The sequence below is a fragment of the Lutra lutra genome, chromosome 11, assembly GCF_902655055.1.
Source record: "Lutra lutra chromosome 11, mLutLut1.2, whole genome shotgun sequence".
In the NCBI taxonomy this organism is placed as follows: Eukaryota; Metazoa; Chordata; class Mammalia; order Carnivora; family Mustelidae; genus Lutra; species Lutra lutra.
The window spans coordinates 36,110,151-36,135,446 of NC_062288.1; the positions used below are offsets into that span (position 1 = coordinate 36,110,151).

Genomic DNA, 25,296 nt, shown 5'->3' on the forward strand with positions numbered 1-25,296 from the left:
CATGACCTTATCACTTCCCAAAGGCCCCACTTACAAATACCAACAAACTGAGGATTGGATTTCAACACTAAGAATTTGGTGGGGGGATATGGACACAAACATCCAGTCAGTGGCAGTGCAGATGATCTCATCTCAAATACGTGTATTTTGAAATTTAGAAAGTTGTTCTAATTTTATTTATTTATTTATTTTTTTAAAGATTTTATTTATTTATTTGACAGAAATCACAAGCAAGCAGAGAGGCAGGCAGAGAGAGAGGAGGAAGCAGGCTCCCTGCTGAGCAGAAAGCCCGATGTGGGGCTCGAACCCAGGACCTGGGATCATGACCTGAGCCGAAGGCAGCGGCTTAACCCACTGAGCCACCCAGGCGCCCCTGTTGTTCTAATTTTAGATACTATTGGGATTTTTCTCTCTCTCCCTTAAGGAAGTTTTCTATATAACTCTATGTCAACTTTACATCTACTTATATTGTTTTTTAAAAGCTATATTGATATTTTCATGAGTAGTCTATAATTGCCCAATTATGTTTAGTGTTACTTGTGTCCAAAGGAGTGTCTTCACAAAGCCATGCCTACTAGGATGATGCAGAAATCATTCAACTGAAGGAATCTTAAATTGTATTAAGCATAATTCTAAATCCAGCAGAATTAAGCAGTATTCTTGCTGTCCAAACCAAATTCCAGATTGGGAAGCTCTCATAATGTAAATCTCAGCATTGCTGAACCAGGATCCTCCCTGAAATACGGCATCTCACTAAAACAGCAAGGAGAGTAGTATTTAATGCTTATATCCTGAGGATTTTGTCTTACCCCTGGACAGTCTGTGATTTTATACCAACAAACAGGCTATGGTAACAAGTTGTACATTCTCAAAGATTTCAAATTACCTAATTTTTCCATATGAGCAGCTGGGTTCTAAATAAGAGGAGTTCCAGAAATAACAAATGTATTTCAAAGCATTTAGTTGAGGAGGACCTTTTTTAGTGAGCATAGCTTGCCATTCAAGGCCCTTCTGCTATGAAAGAGAATGGAGAAGGTGGTAGACGCACAGATGTCCCATTATCTGACCATCAGCCCTCCTTATGACATCAGGCCTCTGCAGTCCACAACTTATCGATGCTTCTCAGTCATGAGTCAGTGGTTAAAAATGAAGTCTGTTCAAAGCCAAACTATGGAAAGAGCCCAGATGAATGGATAAAGATACAGTGTGTATTAACACAATGGAATATTATGCAGCCATCAAGAAATGAAATATTGCCATTTCCAACAACATGGATGGAACTAGAGGGTATTATACTAAGCAAAATAAGTCAATCAGATCAGAGAGACAATTATCCTATGATCTCACCGATATGTGGAATTTGAGGGACAAGGCAGAGGATAATAGGGGAAGAGAGGAAAAAATGAAACAAGACAAAACCAAAGAGAGGGAGACAAACCGTAAGAGACTCTTAATGTCAGGAAACAAACTGAGGGTTGCTGGAGTGGAGGGGGGTGGAAGGGATGGGGCGGCTGCGTGATGGACACTGGGGAAGGTATGTGTTGTGAGCACTGTGTATTGTGTAAGATTGATGAATTATAGACCTGTACCCCTGAAACAAATAATACATTATTTGTTAATAATTTTAAAAAATTGTCTATTCAAGTCTAAAACAAACTACTCACTAAGCACCGAGTAGCCTTACTCAGGATTTGAACATTCTTTGTGCGATGAACCTCTCTTATAGTCTTGTTGAAAACTATGGGTCCCTTCTCAGAATAGTGCTTTTAAACACGTATGTATAGAGTTGTGAAGGAAACCGATTACATAGAAATAGTACGTTTTTAGAAATAAGAATCTAGGAGTTGATCTAATAACTACCATAACTTTAAAATAGTGATGGAAGTAAAAGACATTTCAGGAGATCTGAATGGAAAATCAGTGATTTTTGTTCTCAAAATCCTGGGTATTGCTAAGGCTCGTATAGTTTTTTGCTTCACAAATAAAGGAAATACTAAATTACAGTTTGAAATTAGTACAAGGATGGATTTTTTTTCCCCCATACAAGTTCCTAGATTCCTGAATTCTACTCACTGAAGCACACCACTTTACAATTAGTGAATATTTTTTTTCTCAGATAATCTTAATGTGAAAATCTCTAAAAGCAGAGATTTTTTTTTTTTGCCTTCTCAAATAGTTTAACACAACCCTTCTAGCATCTTCCCCTTATACATAAGGGAAGATAGTTTGGCCTCATCCAGCAAAAACAGATCATGTCAAATTACAAGTATATAGTCAGGTCCCCAGTTACACTTTGAGTTGATTCTTGAACACAGGCTGCACACAGTGCAGCCAATGATAATACTCCCAAAGACCGACCCTATACTCCATGCTACCTTAAAGCCAGAGTTCCTGATCTCTGATTTCGTATTTTTCTAAAAGATTTTTAACCTAAATTAAGTTTTAGTAAACAGAACTAATAACAGAAACGTCCCTAATTAGATTCTAGAGAGGAAGCAGGAAACCACCGAGAGCCAAAGAGAACAAAAGCTATTCCTTAAGGATTTTATTTCAGGCTTTCACATTTATGTCACCATGTGGAACCAGATAGAAATTTATCAGATAGACAAATATATAGCATTTAGTAATTAGATTAAGATACTTGTGCATTCTTTAGTATTATTTTTTAGGAAACATAATTACTAAGTCATCGTCAGATCTGTTTATTTCCTGGAGACAATGCTTCTTCCAGTTAAAATTTCAAAGGACATTTTTCTACAGCATAGCTCCACCATCGCTGGGTATCATCATACCAAAACAACTGATGAGATTCTTTTTTATCAAAGCCTTTAAATGGGAGTTCCCTATCCACCCATCCTCACTCACACACACAAACATTACTCAGTAAATAAATAACCTGAGTTTCCAAGTATCTCCCTGGGCCTCTGGGCTTTTTTCTACTTGCAGATCTAGTCTAAGATGTAAATACCCCGAACCTACTTTCCAAGAGCTATATTTGTTAAGATTAATACCTGGAAACTGTGTTTAGAATCTGTCAATTACCAAGATCCCCCTAAATAATTTCATACTAGTGAGTTTGATTTCCTTAATAGCCATCATAAGGCTATTAGGAAGTATCTGAAATGCCATTAGATTTGATGGAACCATTCAGTTAAGAAAATATAAAAACTGTAAGTTAAGCTAGTTGTCCTTTAAAATTAAAAAAAAAAAATACACCCAGAGTTGTTTCGTAAACTTCATTCTCTTCAAATGCTTTTGCGGTTTACAGTGATGTTTCACATGTTAGTTCCTTGTGGCCTTTTTTCATTTTGATCTTCGTTTGTATCGGATAACTGGGTTTTCAGGGGTGTGAATCATGGTTGTATAATTCACAGTGGGAAAATATCCATCAATGAGATCAAATTCATATAAACGAAGCATAGTGGACCAAATTGTCTTGATCTGAACATAGGCAAAATTCTCCCCAATACAACGATGACGTCCTGTTAAAAAAAGGAAAATTTTTTAAGAATCAATTGAAATTCTTTTTCCCATCTTTTCTCCTGGAGTGATAAATTTGTTTACAATTTGGAGAGATAGCAGATATAGAGATTATATAGGGGAAAGATGACATATTCTTTTCACATAAAAGAAGAATGTAAAATAAAAGTTAATAAAAATCTCAGATTTTCAAGGTTTCTTTTTTAAGGGAAACAGCACTTGGATAATTATATAATGACTTCTAATTGCTTTTTTTTGAAATGTCACATCTAAGTTTAAATATATGTAAGATTTGAAATCTATGATGACAATCTACTTTGGAAATACACTAGAATATTCTTAGCTTCTGTACCGAGAGCCCTAATTAAAAGTCAATCAAAACTTTAAATGCCAGGGGCAACCTGGCTGGCCAATCAGGGGAGTGTGTGCAATTCCTGATCTCACGGTTGTGAGTTTGAGCCCCATACTGGGCGTAGAGATTACTTAAAAATACAATCTTTAAAAAAAAACTTTAAATGCCATTTCAAAAGAACAATGGAAGAAAAAGGGATTTAATAAAGCAAAATAGCAACACATACCAAGATCAAAATTTAAAAGGTTATATACACATAAAAACTGACAAATTGATTCAAAAACAAATGGATAAAAAATACTAATTCAAAAGGATACATGCACCCCAATGTTTATGACATTACCTACAGTAGCCAAATTATGGAAATAGCCCAAGTATCTATAAACATGAATGGATAAAGAAGGTGTGGTACATATATACAATGGAATATTACACAGTCATAAAAAGAATGAAATCCTGGGGCGCCTGGGTGGCTCAGTGGGTTAAAGCCTCTGCCTTCAGCTCAGGTCATGGTCTCAGGGTCCTAGGATCAAGCCCCTCCTTGGGCTCTCTGCTCCGTGGGCAGCCTGCTTCCTCTCTCTGCCTACCTGTGATCTCTGTCTGTCAAATAAATAGATAAAATCTTTAAAAAAAAAAAAAAAAAAAGGAATGAAATCCTGACATTTGCAACAATATGGATGGAGCTAGAAACTATTATGCTAAGCAAAATAAGTCAGAGAAAGACAAATGCCATCGGATTTCACTCGTGGAATTAAAGAACAAAGGAGCAAAGGGGAAAAAGAGGCAAACCAAGAAACAGACTCTTAACTATAGAGAACAAACTAAAGGTTATCAGAATGGAGGTGGGTAGGGGGAAAGGGAGAAATAGGTGATGGGGATTAAGGTATGCACTTGTTGTAATGAGCACCGGGTGTTGTATGGAAGTGTTGAGTCACTATATTATACCCCTAAAACTAATATTACACTGTATGTTAACTAAGTGGAATTCAAATGAGAACATTTTTTAAAAATGCATATAGAAATGCAAAGGAGGACCTAGGATATCCAGAGCAGTCTTGGGGAAAAAAAATAAATAAAAAGTTGGAAGACTTAAACTGACTTCAAGTCTGACTTCAATACTAAAGGTACAACAGCTGTGATACTGTGGTTTATAATAAATATTTGCTCTTTCTCCCATCCTTTGCACAGAGCTCCTCAAACACCTTGGAATTTCTTAAGAGCAAAGAGCAATAAAAGAAAAAGACTTTTGTTATTCAAAACAAGCCCCTTTCAACCACACCTGGGTTTGTAAATGAGGGGACTTCTAGAAATCCCCTCTGAGTAGGGCCTGGCTGGGGGGGGGGGGGGACACGACACGGGACCCACCATGTGCTTAAAGGGTTAGAACTTACAGCCCTAACTCCTGACCTCCAGGACAGAAAAGGGACTGGAGATTGAATTAATCACCAAAGATTTAATCAATCATGCCTACATAATGAAGCCTCACCCCTATAGTATGGAGGACTGAGAGCTGTATTCAGAGAGCTTTCCTGAGCGGTGAATATATGGAGATGGTGGGAATGTGGCATTCCCAGAAAGCATGGAAGCTCTGTGCTCCTTTCCCCATACTTTGCCCTATGCATCTCCTCAATAAGCTCTTCCTGAGTTGTATCCCTCCGCTTTGTAATAAACTGTTAATCCAGTAAATAAACTGGGTTTATTTATTCTGGGTTCTGTGAGCCATTTTAAGAAGCTGTGGCACCCCAAAGAGGAGACCAAGAAAACTCTGATTTATAGCTCAGCAGTCAGAAGAAAAGGAGACAAACTGGACTTGCAACTGGTATCTGAGGTGATGGAGGGCAAGGGGGAGTCTTGTGGGACTACACCCTTAACCTCTGGGGTCTGTGATTACCCCAGGTGGATGGTGTCAGAACTGAGTTGAACTGCAGGACACCCAAGTGGGTGTCTATAGAAAATTCATGTGGGAAAAACACCCAAACGTTTGGTGGCCAGAAATGTTAGAGTGTAGAGTAGAAAGTGGGGTTCTTTTTCTTCCACAGCAACCAAGACAATGTGGTCCTGGACAGGGCTCAACAAACAGAACGATGAAATACAGCAAAGGGTGAAGACATACTTTTATGGTTATTTGATTATCAGCAAAGGCAGTAAATAAAGCAAGCCAAGGAAGAAAAAGTCTTATACACACACATATAACTGTGTATAACCCACAGTTATACAATGGGAATAACTGTATCTAACATTAAAAAAAGGGGAGGTGGTGCCTGTGCAGCTCAGTTGGTTAAGCATCTATCTTCGGCTCAGGTCATGATCCTGGGGTCCTGGGATAGAGCCCGCATCAGGTTCCCTGTTGAGTGTGGAGCCTGCGTCTCCCTCCCTATCCCTCTGCCCCAACCCCCAATGTATACTCTCTTGCTTGCTTTCTCAAATAAATAAAATCTTTTTAAAAATGACAAACCAAAACCTTCAATTCCTGTCTCACACCAACTCAAAAACTAATTCCAGATGATCATAGACCTAAACATAAATGCTAAGACCATCAAAAAAATCTTTTAAGCTTTTATTTATTAAGCACAAGAGAGAGCAGACAGCACAAGCAGCGGGGGTTGGAGGGGAACAGAGGGAAAGCGAGAAGCAGACTCCCCACTGAGCAGGGAGCCCCAAGCAGGGCTTGATCCCAGGACCCTTGGATCATGACCTGAGCCAAAGGCAGATGCTTAACCAACAGAGCCACCCAGGTGCCCCAAACCATCAAATTTTAATAGGGAATAATAGAGGAGAATGTCTTCATACCTTGGGGCCAGGCAAAGGTTTTTAGACAGGACTGGGAAACAATAACAATTTTAAAAATCAGATTTGGTTGAGGTTATTCCTTTGTCAAAACAATGAATATTGACTTGAATATTTCACTGTAAAATCTTACATCAAAACTAGAATACTGAACTGTAGTTTATTATATACTTGCTGAAAAATGCAGGGTGACAATATACTGATGTATATATAGTTTACTTTAAAATGCACTTGATAAGTAAATCGAGTGATGGATAGATATGTGATAAAACAAGTATAAGTAAAATGTCAGTGGCAGAATCTAGATAATGGGTATATGAATGTTCAATATAAAATTCTTTTTTTTTTTTTTAAAGTTTTATTTATTTGACAGAGACAGATCACAAGTAGACAGAGAGGCAGGCAGAGAGAGAGAGAGAGGGAAGCAGGCTCCCTGCTGAGCAGAGAGCCCGATGAGGGACTCGCTCCCAGGACCCTGAGATCATGACCTGAGCCGAAGGCAGTGGCTTAACCCACTGAGCCACTCAGGTGGCCTCAATATAAAATTCTTTTGACTTTGCTTTGAAATTTTTATTAAAATGTCAGGGGAATTTTAATAATAGGAAATATAATTCATGTATTTTTAAAAGGTTATATATAAAAGCCAGAGAGACAAACTTAATAAAAAAAGGTATCAGAAATATTTAGGCCAGAAATGACTAATGCCTTCCAATCTCTCCAGCCTACCAAAACCTCATAAAGTAGTAAGCTCAGTAACAAAAGATGGCTTTTCAGGGAATACAAAAAGATCAAATTACTGGAATTGAAAAAAGCCTTGTTAAGCCTTGGTTTCCATTTCTGAAAAATAAATGACAGTCCCTAGCCCTATGACAATCATAGTGTGGTTGTGAAGATTAAATAGAGGAAAAATTTTAAAATGCGTATTACTAGCACAGTGCTGCATGGCCCATAAATGCACTTACTTCTAGGAGCCCTATTTAAGAAGGGTGTTTACAAACCATTCCATATGCAAATATAACATCTAAGGAGAGGGTTGGCTTACTCACAGGAAGATTAAAGGATTATTTTTAATAGCAGGAAACTAGAAGTACCCTAACTATGAATTAATAGAAAAATGGATAAATTCTGATGATTCACAAAGGTAATATGACAATGAATAAGCTACATGCTACATGCACCAACACAGAAAAAATTATACAATTACAAAGTCATGATTAAAGAAATTGGGACACTTTTAACATGATGATCATATGGGGTAGAACAGTGTCCCCCCAAAATCCATATCTACTCAGAAATCAGACTTTGCAGATATAATTAGTTACGATGAAGTCATACCAGATTAGGGTGAGCTCTGAATCCAATGCTGGTGTGTCCTTCAAAGAAAGCCATGCACAGATTCAGAGATACACCCACAGGGCAGATGGCGAAGTGAATGAAGACAGGCAGTGATGAGAGCAATATAGCTACAAGCCAAGGAATGCCAAAAATGGCCAAGAGCCACCAGAAGTTTGGGACAAGCAAGGAAAGACTGTCCGCTAGAGCCAACAGGAAGAGTAAGGCCTGCCAACATCTTAATTTCAGACTTCCAGCTCCCAGAAATGTGGAAGAATAAATGTCTATTGTTTTAAATCACCCAGTCTGTGGGAGGTACAGTAGCCCTAGGAAACTAGCACAATGGTGAAAAATTTGAGGGAATATTATATCCTATATTCAGACAGCTCAAAGATATACAGTATAATTTCAGAGAAAACAACTAGGGGATGTTTTAAACACAATGGGATGTTAAAAGGAAACATTACAACTTTTTTTTTTTTAAGTAGGCTTGACACCCAACATGGGGGCTTGAACTCATGACCCTGAGACCAAGAGTCACATGCTCTACCAACTGAGCCAGCCAAGTGCCCCCAGATTACAGATTTAATGTTAAGTTTTTTTAAAAATGGAATCTGTCCAAAGAACAAAATGAGCTGCCACAGAAGGTAACTGAGCAATCTATTACCTAAAAAAGTTCAAGCGCAGCCCAGGCAATTAGCAGTTTAGAAATGACTCCTCTTTGGGGCAGACTTTGGGCCACAGAACTAATGCCCCTTCCAACTGTTTGAACAATCTACGACTCTTTCATATGTGATGTTATATACCATATTATTAAATTTATTTATTAAAGTTATAAGATCTGAAGTTCCTAAAGTACTTTATACTTCCCTTTACATATGGAGACAGTGTGACCAATGACAAAAAAAAGTTGTGCCACTTCAAATCTCTTTGGAAAGGCTAAACAAGAAGTCATAAAACGTAGTTTAATCTGTAGAGTACCAGTGAAGAGAGAGATTATCGCAGGAACAAGGGTCTGCCTGCATAATTTAAGGATGGTAACTGAAATGCATAAGTTTGCAAACCTATGCAAGACCTGCCCAAATTTAAAGACCATTTTATCCTAAGGATACAGACAGAGCACCAAAAAGTTGACTAACAATCCAGAAAAGCTTCAATTTTAATAAGACTGCTTTTGCTCTTTTCTCAAACACTGATAATCTCTTACCATGTTTAGCCTGAAATAATTGCCCAAATGGTGTGCTAATTTCCGTGGCTCTTTAAAATAATTCACAAAGAGCTTTAAATACTGTTAGAAGGGAGAACAGGGTATACTATAAAAATTAAACCTGAAAAAACTAAATTGGTCAGAAGGTAACAGGGCATTATACAAGGATTCACTGAGCTATTTCCTTTAGAACAAAGAAAATACTTTTTCCAATTTGGCAAAGATTATACTCCTACAAATGTTGACAGGAATGTCCCTATGAGGAAAGGAAAAGATACTTTTTTTTTTAAGATTTTATTTATTTGACAGAGATCACAAGTAGACAGAGAGGCAGGCAGAGAGAGAGAGAGAGAGAGGGAAGCAGGCTCCCTGCTGAGCAGAGAGCCCGATGCGGTACTCGATCCCAGGACCCTGGGATCAAGACCTGAGCCGAAGGCAGCGGCTTAACCCACTGAGCCACCCAGGCGCCCCAGGAAAAGATATTTTTAAATAAAATTCATATGGATTATTTTGACAGACATAAATATATTATCAGAACAAACATTTCAAATGTAAAATGGTATCTTACCAGCTCCAAATGGCACATAAGCAAACTTCTCTCCTGATGCTGGATTGTCCTGTAAGTAGCGATCAGGATTAAAGTCCAGACGTTCTACCCATGCGTCTTTAAGTCTCTGATTGACAGTGGGAGAGACACACACCTGATGTCCTGGAGGAATGGTATACCCTGCCACAGTCTAGAAATGAAACCAACACATTTCATTAGATAATATAAGAACTATTTTAGCAAATAACCAGACTATTATGTAATAAAGCATTAACACATGTAATACACATATATTTTCAAAACTAGCTAGATGATAGGCCAGCTAAAAATTATTTTCACTCAAGATGATTTCCAAGTGACCCAACACTGGGCTGAAAACTTTAAAAAGCCATAATACCTCAGAGGTAGCAGAGGGATATCAATGAGCCTTTCACAATCCGATCTGTATATTTCCACACTAACAGAATTTTTAACAAAACAAGCTTTTTTAAAAACCAGGGGAGAAAAATATACTACCTTTTTTTTTTTTTTTTAAATTTATTTGACAGACAGAAATCATAAGTAGGCACAGAGAGAGGAGGAAGCAGGCTCCCCACTGGGCAGAGAGTCCGATGCAGGGCTCCATCCCAGGACCCTGGGATCATGACCCGAGCGGAAGGCAGAGGCTTTATTTAAACCACTGAGCCGCCCAGGCGCCCCTATACTACCATTTTGAAAACCCTAATTGTCGGGGCACCTGGGTGGCTCAGTCGTTAAGCATCCGCCTTCGGCTCAGGTCATGATCCCAGGGTCCTGGGATTAAGCCCTGCATCGGGCTCCCTGCTCAGCAGAAAGTCTGCTTTTCCCTCTCCCAGTCAACTGCTTGTGTCCCCTCCCTCGCTCTGTGTCAAATAAATAAATAAAATCTTTAAAAAAAAAAACAAAAAAAAAAAACATGGGGCACCTGGGTGGCTCAGTGGGTTAAGCCTCTGCCTTCAGCTCAGGTCATGATCCCGGGGTCCTGGGATCAAGCCCCACATCGGGCTCTCTGCTCAGCAGAGCCTGCTTCCTCCTCTCTCTCTGCCTGCCTCTCTGCCTACTTGTGGTCTCTGTCTGTCAAATAAATAAATAAAATCTTTAAAAAAAAAACAAAAACAAAAAACCCTAATTGTTAAATAAAAATGCAGGGAACAGATTAGCATGTATACTCTTTAATTATATAAAATTATCTATATAATCGGAATATGTAATTATATATTAGAACATAAAAAATTGAAATTATATGGGAATGATTATTCTACGTTTTTAATTTTAAAAATTCTCTTTGTGGGGCGCCTGGGTGGCTCAGTGGGTTAAAGCCTCTGCCTTCGGCTCAGGTCATAATCTCAGGGTCCTGGGATCCAGCACCACATGGGACTCTCTGTTCAGTGGGGAGCCTGCTTCCTCCTCTCTCTCTCTGCCTGCCTCTCTGCCTACTTGTGATCTCTGTCCATTAAATAAATAAATAAATCTTTTTAAAAAATTCTCTTTGCTGTTATATTTTTCTTCTTTTTGATAAATTGAACAGGAATGGAAAGGGAAATCTAACCAAGAGACTCACCTGAGGAGTTTTGGCCATTCTCATCATGGTCATTATAGGAGGTCGAAGTCTTAATGTTTCTTTTATACAGCGATCAAGTAAATTTAGATCCTTCAGCTAAAAAGGGAAAACATTTCCCGAGTTTTAGAAATATCTTAATTTACTTCAGCAGTATGTGTTTAAATTTCTGGGTTATAATAAAATAGATTATATTGCAGTAGAAGTGCAGAGATAACTGGTTCAGTATCTGAGATTATCTCATTCTGTCATTATCCATGGTCAACAAGGGAAAGAGGCCAAGATTCCATCAGTATAAGCCGTAATCACCCTGAAGAATGGCACAGTAAGGGCCTGCAAACATCCACTTGTCTAAAAAATGAAAACACTAGCAAAAATCATGCTACCACATGTATGAAACCTGAAAACATGCTAAGTGAAAGAAGCCAGTCACAAAAGACCACATATTGTATGATCCCATTTATATGAGAATGTCCAGGATACGACAAATCCATACAGACAAAAAGTAGATTAGTGGTAGCCAGGGGTAGGGAAATGGAGCGTTTGACTGCTAATGGGTACCAGCTTTCTTTTGGTAGTGATTTAAATGTCCTAAAATTGTGATGGTTTTCAAAATTCTGAATATATCAAAAAATAGCAAGTTATATACTCTAAATGGACTGATTCTATAGTATGTAAATTATGTATCAATTAAGTTATTATTTTAAAAGTTACAAAATCAGGAATGAAAGAGCCATCACTCCTGGCCTTACAGAAATAGAAAGGATTATAAGAGAATACTATGATAACTATAAACCAATGAATTAGGTAACCTAGAAGAAAGTAGATTCCTAGAAGGACAAAACCAAAGACTCAAGAAGAAACAAAACGTTTGAATAAATGTATAACACATAATCAACTTCCCACAAAGAAAAGCACAGACTCCTATGGCTTCACTGGTGAATTCTAACCAAACATGTAAGAAAGATTATCAATCCTTTGCAAACTCTCCCAAAAAAATAAAAGGGGAGGGAACACTTGTAAACTCATTCTCTGAGACCAGCATTTCTCCATACACCAAAACCTGTCAAAGACCTCATAATAAAACTACGCATCAATATTCCGTATGAACACAGATGCAAAAATCCTCAACAAAATACTAGCAAACTGAATCCAATGTTAAGACAGTTCACGGATGTCTGTGGGGAATTTTCTAAAAGAAGCTAAACAATTTAATCTATAGTAAATAGAATATATCAAATTGTCCCCTTTAAAAACTAGCCATTCATTACATACTGCAGTCACAAAGCAATGAAAGGAAAAATGCAACAAACCTGGTCATAAGTTAAAGGAGGGAGATGTTCTCCACAGACTGTTTTCTGTTCTAAGTAACATTTCTCTTGAAGTGTTTTGTCTCTGGCCAAAAAGAAGCCCATCCAGGCACTAGTAGTTGAGGATGTGTGCTGGCCAGCCAAGAGCAGTCCAATAAGCATGCCCGCCACTTCGTCATCTGTCAAAGGACGCCCATCCCTGTGGAAGGAGTCACACACGAATTTAACAGTTCAACAGAACCACTCCATGCTCCACATTTATTCATTCATTCATTCATTCATTTATTTATTTTAAAGATTTTATTTATTTATTTGACAGACAGAGATCACAAGTAGGCAGAGAGGCAGGCAGAGAAAGAGAGGGGGAAGCAGGCTCCCCGCCGAGCAGAGAGCCCAATGCGGGGCTCGATCCCAGGACCCTGGGATCATGACCTGAGCCGAAGGCAGAGGCCTTAACCTACTGAGCCACCCAGACGCCCCCATGCTCCACATTTAAATAAAGGGTCATAGTGAGTGAATTTTTCAGGTGTAATAGCCTTGCATTTGCCCAACACAAATGAGAATTTTTTCCCCTGAGGGGAAAGAGACAGACAAAAGAAAAGTATGATTTTCATTACAAAAGATGTTGCTGTGGTTTGTCAGCAGATGTTTCCCCAGGTGTGGTCCTCAGGCTCCAGGAAGGCGATGGGATCCCAGTAATTCGTGTCTCATCCATTTAACAAGCCCAAGGCTCATAGCTACTAATTTTGTCAACATCACTACTTTTTAACTGGACATATTATTTAACTTTGTTTTAATATACAATTTCCTGCTTCGGCTTAACATGTGATCCAAACAGCTCTTACTTGTAAGTAGAATCTAGTAAAGTTTGGAGAATGTCATCAATTTTTTCTTCTGACTGTCTGCGCTTCTGGATTGCTTTATAGAAAATATTCTTGATCTCTCGATGAGCTCTGTCCCTACGTCTGCAATTCAAAGACAAAAATGACTAAAAAATAATGTCATACTTTCTGGCATCAGATTCATTTTGAAAATAACCAGGACCTCGCTTACAGCAATCTTATTTAACTAATTTAAATGACTCTAATAAAACAACTGATAAAGAAATTCAGAACCAAAAGAAAAAGAGAAGCTGTAAAAATCTCATACTGTGAGAGATTTCTAGGATCCTTAAAGGCAAGGAATGTATCCTAATATATATATCCCTGATTCCTAATATACTCCCTGTGTTCTAACACAAGGTCTAAAACAAGACTTATGATTATTACTTTAGAACCATTTTCCAGTTTAACAGAAGAATACTCATTTAAATTAACGAAATTCCAACTTTATGAAATTCCAATTTTAACCAAATTAATTTTTGAAAAAAATGGAGAGTCATTCCGGTTTTTCTGTAGGAGTCAGAATTTAAATAAACCTAAGATTTATTTAGGATGATCTAAATCTAGGATTTAGAACACAACTACAGTATATAGGATTTGATTCTACTTTTGATTTTCTGAGACAACATGGTTTTACAGGGGCAAAAATACTAGTATAGTCAGAAAACAAACTTCAGGTCCCCAACTCTTAACCTTTAAAGTAGAGTGCTCATGTTTGAGAAATTACCCACTTTGACCTCCTGTGAGGTAGATGCTCTTAGCCTCACTTCACAGGCAGCTGCATGTTACACACAGCCAGAAAGCAGTGGAGCTGAAATTTAAAACCAGGCAACCTGACTACCTAGCTGACTGCCTAAGCCTTCCAATAAAAACTGCTGCTCCGCTGTGTTTGTAAGACTGTTACTGAGGATCTGCTGAGACAATGTGGGAAGATGTTTCCCAATATGACACAGCAGTGCCAGAAAAACAGAAGGCCTGTTTTAAGAAAGGGAATGGAATAATCTGGTTAAATCATTTGGTTCAGGTAAGACAGAGAAAGACTGGGCTAAAGTGGGAAAGGTCTATCATACCAAGCTCAGGCATTTCTGACTTCGTATAGGAAATAGAAAAGGGAAAAACGGCTTGTTGCACGTTTCTGGAGACCCCACTACAGGTTATGGATGAAAACATTTTGAAAACTGCAAAGTTCCTTACAAATATAATGTTTTACAAGTTCCAAAGAATTCCAGAGAACTTCTCCTGGCTTTCTCTTTTTCTCCCCCTCTTTAACCTGAAACTATACAAAACTACGTAGCAGAAGCAGAAAAGGGGAGTACCAGTTTAACTCCTCCCATCTCTCACCTGAACGGAAATGAATCAACAGGTATAGAAAACCCACTAATATGCAAGACACCAAACTATATGTCAAGTCCTATAAGCAATATTTCTTTGTATCAGATGGTCCCCGCCTTTAAGGAAATCACAGTAAAGTTGTGAGAAAAGCACTAATACTTCAAAACAAAGAAATTTCACAACAGACTATAAAAACTATAAAACGGTCATATTTTCAAATAAGTGCATAGAGGGGTGTATCACTGTTAGGTAGAGCCCGGAGACCTTTCTGAGTAGATGGAATATGTGAGATAAGTAGGTTTTAAATGAGAACAGATACACAACACATGACCTCTTATCAACTGAAACTGAGCTTAAATGAGCTCACTAGATAAGGAAAACCTGTCTTGAATTCTTACAGAAGAAGGGGGCTCATAATCTCCCCTAATTTGTCTGTTTTATGTTTATTTTTTTTATCTTGGTGAATGCAAAGCATACCAACACTGCAGCATTTCTACAGTTAAATAAGCAAGTACGGTGTCTTAATCCATACCTGAAACTAGGCAAAGGGAGCCAGCCTGGCAGCAGCCAGGCCGCATGGCTAAAACCTCCATCCAGATCTGCATACAGCTGTGCCACTTTCTCATTGAGTTGACTTCTGATTTCCTTTCCATGTAAACAATGGCTAGCTGTTAAAATTATGAGCTCAGAAAGAGCCTCAAACAAATCTAGAGGGAAAAAGATCATTCCCATTACTATTGCCAAACAGTCTTTTGAAATTTTCACTTTCTTAGAGATGTAAAAGTATTACAAAGGAAAACCGAGAATACAAACTCAAGAACCAACAATATCCTGTTTGTATCTTCAAGAAAAAAAGAGCCTACAGACAGACATGGACACAACAAAGAGAGGCAAGAAACTCATGATGGGAAGCATCTCTGAACAGCCAAAATGAAAGCCACAAAGGCATCCCTGGACCTCACTCATAACTCTTCAACTTGAAAAGATAAATTGAAGATAAAAATGAATACAGTGAGGGGCACCTAGCTGGCTCAGTTGATAGAGCGTGTGATTTTTGATCTCGGAGTCATGAGCCTGAGCCCTGCACTGGGTGTAGAGATTATTTAAAAATAAAAATTTTTAAAAAATGAATAAAGTTATAGGAGTTCCAAGTACTTCCTTCCAATAAAGTTACAGGAGTTCGAAGGTCAAAAGCAGTTAAACCAGGACTAAAATTTGAGGTCTTGCCTACATATGTAAGAAAACTGTAGCTAATCATCAGTTGGTATATCCCAAAGTGGAGACAGATACATCAGGGAAGCACATTTGAATGACATTTAAAAGTCATAAAAATTACCCAATGCCTTGTTCTTTAATTCTGTGTTTACCAAATGAACTTCCAATTATCACTTGGCTTTGCAGTTAGATTTGCCAATGAAGTTTAGCAAATTCTGGTGTTCTTAGTGCTGTAACTTTGTCTCACTTATACTTATTAAGTTGGCATTTTGGTTTATACATCAGCTTCTTATATGGTTAGAAATATATCACATCAGCTTCAGGTGGCTTAAAAACAAAATGAAGTTTCTGGACCATTTAAAAACTGAAGACCACACCCAAAATATGGAGACCCACACAGAGGTCTTGACGCCCAGTAAGGCAGATGTTGCTTCCTGACTTGGGGTGGGAATTTTCTCTGAGAGGAACACTTATTGTCCAATATAAATAATGGATTCACGTAAGTATCCAAAGAAGATCAAGTTATACTCATTATATGCTATACATAATGCAAGAAAGCATATAGGAACATTTGGTGGTAGAGTAAGCCTATGTATTTCAATTTACTCATTTCATTAAATAAATCATTCCCATACAATATCAGATAGATAGGGTAGGACATACAAAATTAAATCATTTAGACTTTTACTTGCTCGTGGTGGGTTAAAAAAAGTTATTTTACTTTTTGTCTTAAAATGACCTTGCAAAAAGTCTTACGTTCAGTTTATTTCAAAATTTAACCATGACTCCTATTTGTACAAATACGTGGACGTTAATTAACCCATTCTAAGGTTTTTGCTAGGTGAACAGCAATAATCACTTCCTCTCAGGTCTTTTTAACTCTGTGGTTATCAAAACATACTCATTCCAATAATCTGAGGTGGTTTTTACATACGCTGCAGATGGTTTTTCATTACACACACACATATATTCTTATATTTCTAGTCATAAAAAAAGTAGAAATACTAGGACAAATGGAAAACCAAAACAGTTTGCTTACTTTTTTCTCCACTTTCTCCCCAACTCTGGAAGTATTCCTTTGTTTCTTTCTCAATTATAGAAACATGCTGTCTAAAGTGGGCTATGTTAAGGCCACTTTTTAACATTTTCTTCTGCTCCAAAAAAACCTTCAAAATATTAACAGTATAATACCAAGCATTAAAACACAATTTTGTTTTATCGGAAGATTCATTTGGGTTATTATAACTCTGTAACACTCGAAGAAAACAATATTCTAAAAAAAGATATTGAAATCAAAATAATAAAAGGGTTTTTTAAAACTACACCAGACATGGATCTGAAGTAACACATACAGAGATACCTGCTATGCATGCCCTCAACTAATGATAAATTAGGAATCCCACTGCCTTTCCTTCCTACTAATGCATTTTTCCCACTCCTGACCCGAGGGCTTCCCTTTCCTATCCTGTTATGTTCTAGCATCCCAACCCAACCCAGATACTAACACAAGCCCCCAAAGGTTCATTATGTTCCCATATCATTTTTATACTACTTCATATATTTTCCCATTCCATTCCCAAGCAACTGTCATTCTTCTCACTATCTTCCAGAAGTTTAACGAGAATTTCAATATAGTCTGACTGAAATAAATTCACACTGAGACAACCAATGGTTGTAAACCATTGGGACATTTCTATTTTAAGAATCTGATCATCAGTGTGAAAAAATGAGTAGATATATTTGACCAGAGGGATTTTCTAGGGTTCTTGCATTTGGCCTTGGGGAGCCATTCATTCCCCCGCACCTCGCTCATCCCCAGAAATAATACTTAATGTCAACTCTTAACCACTACACTAGGATACTAGGTCATGTGTGGTACGATCTCAGCCAGAGCCCACACCAAGCCACAGAGCCAATGATCTCATCTGTGTTTTGCATCAATTTGCACCACTTTAATATCTGACTTTAAGAGGGGAAAAGAAATCACACCAACTTCTAAAGCCAACAATCTCTAGCTCAAAAGAGTGCATATGCTAGAGTTTCAGGTAGTAGAGTCATAGGAGGCCCTTCCAATGAAATAATGGGATTTTCTTATTACCCACTCGAATTAATGCCCTAAGTTATCATCAGTTCTCTTTCTTTGTACAGGCAACCTTTAAAATTGCTTAGCCCATGTCTGCAGCTATAAAACAATAACCCATTCCTCATCAGTTACCCAGGCCTTTCCTTTTAAATCTCTCATTCTACAAATTTTTTGAACCAAGGAATGTATAGTATTGTACATTCTAAATGTACAATATTATACTATCAGCTGTAACTATTATATTACAGATTTGTCTTTCTTGAAGATACCGGTGTCACCTACCGGATTTGGCACATCATATGCAACTCCCTTCCCAAACACAGGTGTTGTCAGACGACTGTAGACATCTTCTGCATTCAGGTCCTCGTTTTTACTATTAAAAAGCAGTGCAGCAGCATCACTCCCCAGAAGATAAGTAAATGTCTTGCCCACCATGGTAAAACTAAATACAGGTCCATACTAAAGAAAGAAAAGTAGCCATAGTGATGATACTGAAAAATATGTACCCCTAAACGAAACACTAATTCATTAATTCACAAAACATTTTTGAAAATTAAAACACGCATAAACTTTAATGCAATTATTCACCCAGTCTTTGTCCAAATTTGTAATTATTTTCATCCAGTTGAAAGTGAAATACAAACTTTTTATTCTGCTTTTTTTCAGTTTCTACTGAAAATATTCTCTATCCTTTACACAGACATCAAAATTTTAGGAATTATTCTTTCATTATTGGACATATGGATGATATGTCAGTTCTTTATTTATTATGGATAATTCTGCAATGAGTATCTCTGAGAACACAGCCTTTTTTTCCCCCTTGGTTAAAGATAAATTTACAGGAGTCACCGAAGGTTATGACCTGTCCTATTGTGCTTGCTGTGTAAAGACATCCGAAGTTTATTTAGTTACCCAGTTTACTACTATCCCACCAACACTAAATGATTTCATTTTTAAATTTTTGTTAATCTGGTTGGGTGTTAAATGCTTTACCTTGAAGTTTTCTGATTATTAGTAAAGACCAGGCTCTGGGGATACAACTAAATCAAATAATCACATTAACAAATGTAAAAGTGCAAATGTGACAAGTACTATTGGAAGGAAAGCAACTCCGTGAGGAGAGAACTGATAAAAGGGAGACCAAAGGGAGGAAAGGCCACCTGAGCTGAGGTTCAAAGGATGAGACACCCCAGCATGCACGAAGATCCTAATGGGGGGCAGCAGGTGGTGGGGAAGGACAAGATGAGAGCTGAGTCTGCAGGGCCTAGACCATACAGAGTCTCATAAGCCATATTAGGAAGTTTTTTCTTACAAGCAATGGAAACCCATAGAAGATTTTAAACTGCATGGGAGGGACACACTGATATATGCATATTTTATTTTATTTTATTTTTTTAAGATTTTATTTATTTATTTGACAGAGAAATAGATCACAAGTAGGCAGAGAGGCAGTCAGAGAGAGAGGAGGAAGCAGGCTCCCCACCGAGCAGAGAGCCTGATGCGGGCCTCCATCCCAGGACCCTGGGATCATGACCTGAGCCGAAGGCAGAGGCTTTAACCCACTGAGCCACCCAGGCGCCCGATATATGCATATTTTAAAAGAAAGATCCCTCTGGCTCCTATAAGGAGGAGGGTGAAACAAGAGCAGAAGGAATGTCAGACGAGTTAGAGCCTCTTGCAGGAACCTGATGATGAAAACTTGCCAGGTGGTAATGATGGGGCAGTGCACACAGAAGCAGATGGATACTGAATTATTCTGAAGAGAGAATCTGCAGACATCAATGGATTGAGAAAGGGAAGTATCAAGAATGAATCCTAGGCTTCTGGCAAACAGAAAAATGGTGAGAAGAGAAAACAAGACAACCAGGATTGGAGAGAGAAAAACCAAGGGTTAGCCTTCAGAAATGCTGGATTTCAGGCACCTGTGAGACAACTCAGGAAGAATCATGTGGAAGTTGGGACATCTAGGTCTGGAGCTGGAGAAGAGACCTTAACCAGAGATATTACTTTGGGTGTCATCTAGCTATGTTTAGTAAGTGAAGCCACAGGTTAGAGATGAAATCACCTAGGAAAGACTAAAGGCCAAGGCCCAAACCTCCATGAACCCCAACAGTAAATGCCCAGGCATGAGCCCACTAATGAGTTAGAGAAAAAGCAGTCAGAGAAATAAGGGGGCAAATGAGAGAAGACACATTTAAGAAGGAGGGAGTAGTCACCAGTGAAAATACAGCTGAGGGGTCAAGTTCATTAAACTAGGACATGGAGCTCATTAGTGAAGGGGCTGACAGACAGACTAGGGTAGACTGAGAGTAAGTAAACAGGAGATTTGGATTTGGAAACAGTAAGTACAGAAAACTTGCTAATGGGGGAGGGGCACGAGAGGAGATCTGTAAGTCAAGAGAAGCTCTAGTCTTAAATGAGTGACTTTTGAAAATTTTTCAGAGAAAATGGGAAAGATCCAGTTGAAGGCAGTCACTACACAAAGAAGAAAGAATTGCATAAGGTTCCTGAGATCAAAGATGGATTGAGACTTTAACTTCCAAAAGGAAGCAAAATAGTATAAAATCAACATGATAGCCCCTGCTGGGCTCAGAGCACAAGATTCTGGAGCCAAACTGCCAAGGTTCACATTCCAGGTCCTCTACCTGTTAGCTGTTGTGACCTTGGTCCTACAGTCAGAGAACTTAACCTCTCTGTACTTCAGTTTCCCTCATTCATAAAATGGAAATAACAGAACCTATTATCAAGACTAAATATGTATCACCTTATCCATGATGTGTGTGTGTGTGTGTGTACAGAGAGATATATAAATAGATATATATAGATATTATAGATATATTAGAAAAGAGAGTGTTGGCCATAGTAAATTTACTTGTGTTTACTACTACTACTACTACTAGTATACTACTACTACCACTATTATTATTACTATTATTATTATTAAAAGCACAGACTCAGAAATTAGACCATGTTTTTTTATTATTATTATTAAAAGCACAGATTCAGAAATTAGACGATGTATAAATCCTGGCTTGGCCACTAGCCAGTGGTGAGCCCAAGAACAAATTATATAACCTGTTTTCTCAGTTTTATCATCTATACAATGGATATACCTAAAAGGATTTTTGTGGAACTTCAGTCAGATAATCTATGTAAAGAACTTAGCGGTACAAAGTCAGTGTTTTATAATTAGTGTAACAGGAAGAAAAGCGAATGATGTCTGAAAGAGGGAACATGAGAAATTTCTCTTTGGATGGTTTTACATCTCTAAAGAGGAGACAAAGTCATCTACTTTGATAGACAGGAAGAATTAGGAGTTTAGAAAAGTGAAGGTTTGGGGCGCCTGGGTGGCTCAGTGGGTTGAGCCTCTGCCTTCAGCTCGGGTCATGATCCCAGGGTCCTGGGATTGAGCCCCGCATCGGGCTCTCTGCTCCGCAGGGAGCCTGCCTCCACCTCTCTCTCTGCCTGCCTCTCTGCCTACTTGTGATCTCTGTCAAATAACTAAATAAAATCTTTAAAAAAAAAAAAGAAAAGAAAAGAAAAGTGAAGGTTTGAATCATCATTGTGAGGAGTAGAAAGTATGCCAGACATACTTTGGCATAACACGATTGTTGAGCAGTGTTCAAAGTTCACTCAGGTAGGGAATCATGATGTTAGGAAGGAACTAATCTGGTGCGAGGAAGAAAAGAAAAAGAAAAATCCCCACAAGTTTGGGGGTTTTACTCGGTAAGCAAAATGAAAAGATCCAGAGTATGTATGGTATTGGCCACAGTGGCACTGAAATGATGGACCACTGTACCAAACTGGAAAACAAAGGAAAGTGAAGAAAAGAAGCTAACCGGTCAGGAGAAAGTAAATGGGACAATGGATTGGAAAATCTAATAAGGTCAAAGAATGGTTCTTTTTTTTTTTTTTTAAAGATTTTATTTATTTATTTGACAGAGAGAGATCACAAGTAGATGGAGAGGCAGGCAGAGAGAGAGAGAGAGAGAGGGAAGCAGGCTCCCTGCTGAGCAGAGAGCCCGATGCAGGCCTCGATCCCAGGACCCTGAGATCATGACCTGAGCCGAAGGCAGCAGCTTAACCCACTGAGCCACCCAGGCTCCCTCAAAGAATGGTTCTAATGGAAGGAGCTGAAGAAGAAAGCCCGGAAAAGAAGTTGTGGTCTAAGACTAAAGTGTTTAAATTTATATTGTGGAGCTGAGTTAAGAGTGACAACAATTCACAATGGGACTGTGGGATAAATGGCTGAACTGGTATTGGAAAGCTCACTAGAGAGAAGAGGGACAAAGATCTGAGTGGCCATGGTACCCTGTGGGTCATCCAAGTGAAACTGAAGTCACAGATATGTAGAGCAGGTTAGAAAATTCCACAGGGGACTGGTTAAGAAAAAGAAGGATCGATCAGTATCAATTTTTTTTTTAATTTAATTTTATTTATTTATTTGACAGACAGAGATCAAAGTAGGCAGAGAGACAGGCAGAGAGAGAGGAAGGGAAGCAGGCTCCCGGCCAAGCAGAGAGCCCGATGTGGGGCTCGATCCCAGGACCCTGGGATCATGACCTAAGCCAAAGGCAGAGGCCCCAACCCACTGAGCCACCCAGGCGCCCCGATCAGTATCAATTTTAACTATTATCAGTAAGTACAAAATTTAGGCAAGTGGTTTTTTTTTTTCTTTTAAGTAAGCAAGTAGTTTTTAAATCACAGCTGCCAGAACCTTCCTCTGTGATGTCTCAGAGATCACCCAAGACACAGAAAAAGTTACAAGAGTCTCCAAGACCCCGCCAGCTTAAACAGGAACAGCTCCAATTTAATTGGGTTTCCTATACTCGGGATAAGCCTAAGATTACACTTTTTTTTTAATGTTCTGCCATTTAAAAAAAAGTTTGAAAAGCAAATTTCTTTTCCTATAATTATTTGGAAGACTTACCTTCTCATATGCATTTTCCAGGAATTCAATTGGACTTTTCCCAAATGCTATGGCATGTCCAAGGAATGGAATTGGAGAGAAAATGTATGGTGGACTTTTCTGCAAAAGAAGACAAAAAATTGCGGGTTCAGATTTCATTTTGAGATATCCTGTTTTAAGACTTTATTTATTTGACAGCGAGAGACAGCAAGAGGGAACATAAGCAGAGAGAGTGGGAGAGGGAGAAGCAGGCTTCCCACCGAGCAGGGAGCCTTATGGGGCTCGATCCCAGGACCCTGGGATCATGACGTGAGCCAAAGGCAGATGCTTAACGACTGAGCCACCCAGGCAGCCCAAGATAACCATTTCAGTTTTTTAATTTCCTGACCAAACACATGAAATTTACCACTAATACTAAAAAGTTCCCTAACTTAAAAACTGCCAAACTGCAAATATCTTTGGAGAGTGGCCATAGTAAAAAGAACCGAAACTCAAAACATGGTATAAGTGACTAGACAAACACAAAGGTATTGTAATTACACATGCTGAACACTGTCCAGTGTATGTCTAGTATTATTTATTGGTGGCTCTAGTAACGTTCTTAACCATTAGCCCCCCCCAAAAAAAAAACAGGAAAATCAAACTGTATTGTCTTTACCACTACCACGCACAATTTTAGTTCCCGAATCTTGCCTAAAGAAGGTATAGAAAAAGACAAACAGTAACTTGAGGTATAGAAAGATGTGAAATGTTTAAGAAGCTACATTTATGAGGCAACAGAACACATCTCATCCACTGATTTTATTTTACTTTTTAAGTAGTCTCCACACCCAGCATGGGGTCTAAACTCAGGACCCTGAGATCAAGACCTGAGCTGAGATCAAGGACCAGATGCTTAATCAACTGAACCACCCAGCGCCCCTCATCCACTGATTTTAGAGTAGATCAGCACTAGCAGGAACTCCTTCTCACTCACTATAAAAGGTACTTTAGATGCCCTAGGTTTTAAAAAACGACTTGGTCAAAAGTTCATACATTCCATTGTCAGTAAAAGGGCAGTTTTAAAAGCTACTTGGTGTTGTTTGGTTAAGGATGCATTCATCAAATATTATTAGGTAAGTATGAAGCTAGTGGTCAATAAAAACACTAAATTAAAGAAACTGACACTTAGCATCATAAGAAGGGACAATCCAGTCACTCCCACCCTACCAAACACGCGTCCCCCCCAATACAGATAGAAATCGCCATTAGGGGCAATACTACAGCCCAAAGAATACTGAACCCCACCAGGGCAGTCACCAAGATGACGACCACCAAGGCGCTCAATGCTACAGCCGACAGTCTGGCCTCGGCCATTTGGGGCACCAGCACCTCAGCCAGCACAACCACCACTAAGACCATAAACACCGCAAGCACGACGCCCACCAAGACCAGACACGCGGCCACCGCCAGAATCGCTACAGACTGCAGGAACCCCAGCACCAAAGCCAGCAAGACCAAGTAAGTCGCGACCACAAGCTGCAGAGGGAGCAGCCACTTCCCCGTCCCCAGTGCGTCCGCCCCCGTCGCCCATCTGAGCTCGGCTGCGGCCGCCACTCCCGCTAGCACTTTGGCCGACTTTGTCCTCGCCCCGCTAGCCCTTAGACCACAGTGGTCGCTGCGTCCCCCACCCGGATCCCCTAAGGTGCACGTACCGCCCCCGCGGGCAGGGGGGTCAGGTGACCGACTGCGAGGCGAAACAGGTAGACTAGGCCAAGCGTGAAGGCGCAGGCGATCAGCAGCATGGACAGGAGGTTGCCGCCGGTCACCCGCTCCATCGCCTGCCCCAGCACCGACCCGCCCGCCTGCAGTAAACCCAGCAACACCATCCTGACCGCCGCTGCAGCCACTACAGTTCGCCAGAGACGCTGGAGGCCGAGGTCGCCACCGCTCCTCCGACTCGATGGAGCGAGTAAAGCCGGTAGACGGGCGTCCGGAGGCGGCCCCGGCCCCCAGGTCTCCTACTAAACCCAGTCCCACCCCCTACTCTCGGCTCCCACGCGCGCCACCCTGTGCGTCACAGAACGGGGCGGGCCTGATGCTAACCACGCCCCCAAGTAGGTCTTGATATGGCCGAGGTCTCCTTACGCCAGGAGAGAGGCCCTGAAAAAAACAGGTTGCACTTATGGAATGAGTGGTACAGAGACAGAAAAGAACGAAAGCTAAAGAGACGGTCACCCCCTGAGAATCGCGGGCCACCTGAGCCTGCGTGCCCGGGGTGCGGGGCACCACGATACAACGCCGGG

The 25,296-nt window shown here is 39.5% G+C and overlaps 1 protein-coding gene and 1 long non-coding RNA gene across 3 annotated transcripts; one reads left to right on the forward strand and one right to left on the reverse strand.

Annotated features, from left to right (window-relative positions):
• Positions 1-348: 348 nt before the first annotated feature.
• On the forward strand, positions 349-24,191 carry LOC125080668 (uncharacterized). Its single transcript, XR_007121449.1, has 3 exons — positions 349-375; positions 16,667-16,671; positions 23,605-24,191. It is a non-coding gene; the product is annotated as an uncharacterized LOC125080668 (long non-coding RNA).
• Positions 2,531-25,269, reverse strand: LOC125080667 (lanosterol 14-alpha demethylase). 2 transcript variants are annotated; one of them, XM_047694628.1, is made up of 10 exons: positions 25,250-25,269; positions 23,033-23,131; positions 18,385-18,561; positions 17,059-17,185; positions 15,337-15,511; positions 13,437-13,556; positions 12,595-12,790; positions 11,285-11,380; positions 9,727-9,895; positions 2,531-3,482 (listed from the first exon to the last, which is right to left on the reverse strand). In XM_047694628.1, the coding sequence occupies exons 3-10, from the start codon at positions 18,535-18,537 to the stop codon at positions 3,304-3,306; spliced, it is 1,215 nt and encodes a 404-aa protein (XP_047550584.1). In that variant the 5' UTR covers positions 18,538-18,561; positions 23,033-23,131; positions 25,250-25,269; the 3' UTR covers positions 2,531-3,303. The 2 variants fall into 2 exon arrangements, with proteins under 2 accessions (XP_047550584.1, XP_047550583.1); XM_047694627.1 differs by lacking the exon at positions 25,250-25,269 and adding an exon at positions 24,706-25,032.
• Positions 25,270-25,296: the final 27 nt, after the last annotated feature.